Source organism: Sinocyclocheilus rhinocerous, unplaced genomic scaffold (genome assembly GCF_001515625.1).
Source record: "Sinocyclocheilus rhinocerous isolate Xijiao unplaced genomic scaffold, SAMN03320098_v1.1 C36909647, whole genome shotgun sequence".
Taxonomy (NCBI): domain Eukaryota; kingdom Metazoa; phylum Chordata; class Actinopteri; order Cypriniformes; family Cyprinidae; genus Sinocyclocheilus; species Sinocyclocheilus rhinocerous.
The window spans coordinates 1-2338 of NW_015786776.1; the positions used below are offsets into that span (position 1 = coordinate 1).

Here is a 2338-nt window from a genome sequence, read left to right on the forward strand (position 1 = left end):
AGTAAATAGAATGTTTTAAAACTGAAATTTCTTCTAACAATGTAAAAGTCACTTTTAATACATTTTATGCATCTTTGCAGAATAAAATATTTAATTTCATTCAAAAAAGAAAAAATAAATAAAATTTACATGCCCCAAAATATGTGTGTGTGTACAGTAGCTTTTTAAGTGAACCTCAGAAGAAATAAACTCAACAATACCTTTAAAAGGATACAATCCTTAAGAACTTTTTCAGATTTGGTTTTCACTGTCATTGTGGTGTCCTGATCTGCAGAGTGATCTTGTTTTGCTGAAGAGAAGATCAGGTAAAGTAGCCCAGATGTGTTTCGGTCATGTGCCTTCCAGTCCTAATATAAGGGATTTGTTTTGAGAGCTAAAAATATCATTTATAATGTCATCTTGCGAACAAAACGTTGCAGTTTACGCTTACAATTATAATTTTTTATTTACCATTTTTTATTAAGGTTGCATATTATACAGTCAATATATATACAGTGGTGAAGCTGCATTTCAGGCCCAAAAGCTGCTACTGATGCTATATAAAATAAAACAAACCCAGTAACATTCAGTGGAACATAAATGAAGGGCATAAAATCCTACACGCTCCAAAATCCTTGACCAAAAAATCAGAAATGAAAACTGGCACATGTAAGTTAAAATGTATAGAAAGACAGACCTGTCCAACACTGATAACCAGTGCAGGGTTTTTTTCTTCAGCTTTATCTCAAGAGTGATGTTCAGGTGCTTTAAGGCAAAGTTCTTGAGTGCTGTTAAAGTCATTCATGCATACGTAAATGTTTCAAACACAATACATTCTTCCTCAGTGATCTGTCATGCTACATTTTGTTAAAAACCTGAATGTACATTATGGTGATATCAAGACAATCAACAGTCTCTTTCATTTACACATTGAAAATAAGCATTCTGTGAGAATATATAGATCTGCATGCAGTTAACTGCATAATATACAAGCATTTAAATATCAATTGTACAGACGTCATCAGGGTTGTACATTTTTGGCAAGCCAGAACCCAGCTGGACATGCATTATATATACAAACTTGCGCTGAAAAAGAGGGAAAAACAATAGTTCCTGCATTACTTCAGTGTGCAAAAAAAGTGCTGATTGAACATTAAAAAGCACTAAAACTAAAAATCCTCTTATTTTTGTATTTCTCAGTACATGCCACTGTACTCTGATGGGGTTAAGAGTTCCTGGCAGTTATTTAGATCCAGAAACCAACTCCTGTTCCCATAAAGTACATGTTCAGTTGTCAGTTTTATCCTCAGAAATCAGAAGTTAGAAACCAAACCAAGCTCCTATTTTGGGCATTCCTGTATAAGCTGCAGATACAGGTGCCAAATTTGGATGCACAAAAGCCCCAATGATGCTACAAATGCTTCCTCTCAAATGCTTATTGAATGCAAAGTCTGTTTTCCTATGGCAAACCCTCATCCTTTTCAGAGTCTGGCGTACTGAGTGTGGACACTGGGATGCTGCCTTGTGCTTTGAGTTTGGGTCTGTGCATTTTTGGGGTTGGGTCTTCGCTAGACGTTGGTTTTGAAGTCTCTAGAAGCAGTCTGAGAATCTGTCCAGCCCGTTCTTCTAAAACTGCCATCCTTCCGTTCAGAGCTTGGATCTCTGTCCGCAGCTCCAGCCTTGCCTCCTGCAGCGCGGCCTGGAATGAGCTCTCGCTACTGGGGTAAAAATCCTGGGCTGGTCCTTCTCCTCCACCGACTCCAGGAACAGGGCTCTGTGGTTCTGAAACCCTATCCAGTCTCTGGTCGCTGTAAGTCAAGCCACTATCCCAAGAGTCCGTTTTGCGAAGCGAATTCTTCCTGGATTTTCCAACCTCCTCAACACTTTCTATCTGAACTTTGACTTCTGGTGAAATGTGCTCCATGGACACGGCTTTAGCCGCATTGTTCAATCCCTCCCTCCTCTCATCTTCTGGAGGTGAACCAGGGGCAGCCATGTTGTTTTTCAGTCTCATCCAGCCACGGGCAGTTCCTGCGGGTTTGGTCCGCGCTGTGTTATTCACTTTGAGTCGATTTGCGACTTGGTCACCACTGGCCACGGCAGGTTTGAGTTCCATGATGTCGCGGTTGTTCTGCTTGACTGAGTCGCCCACTTTAGGGTAGGCCAGGCAGTTCTGGATGGGTGTGATTTGGGAGATGGTGACCACGCTGCTGGTGGACCCGTTCTGAACTGCGTGCAGTGAGTTCTGCATGAGGGAGGCGTGAGGTTTCGCCATGCGTGTGGGCTGCTGTAGATGCTGCTTATTCTTCTCTAGGTCCAGTTGGGCCGAAGCGCCCTGGTTACGGAGCTCTTTCTGCTG

At 41.6% G+C, this 2338-nt stretch overlaps 1 protein-coding gene across 1 annotated transcript; it reads right to left on the minus strand.

The window, feature by feature from the left end:
• Positions 1-430: 430 nt before the first annotated feature.
• Positions 431-2331, minus strand: LOC107736715 (potassium voltage-gated channel subfamily H member 5-like). The gene is made up of 2 exons (XM_016548078.1): positions 1397-2331; positions 431-1362 (listed from the first exon to the last, which is right to left on the minus strand). The coding sequence occupies exon 1, from the start codon at positions 2252-2254 to the stop codon at positions 1439-1441; it is 816 nt and encodes a 271-aa protein (XP_016403564.1). The 5' UTR covers positions 2255-2331; the 3' UTR covers positions 431-1362; positions 1397-1438.
• Between the last annotated feature and the right edge of the window lie 7 nt (positions 2332-2338).

Excerpts from the sequence above, each read along its gene's own strand:
- LOC107736715 (XM_016548078.1), bottom strand. The coding sequence starts at position 2,254 with ATGGCGAAACCTCACGCCTCCCTCATGCAGAACTCACTGCACGCAGTT.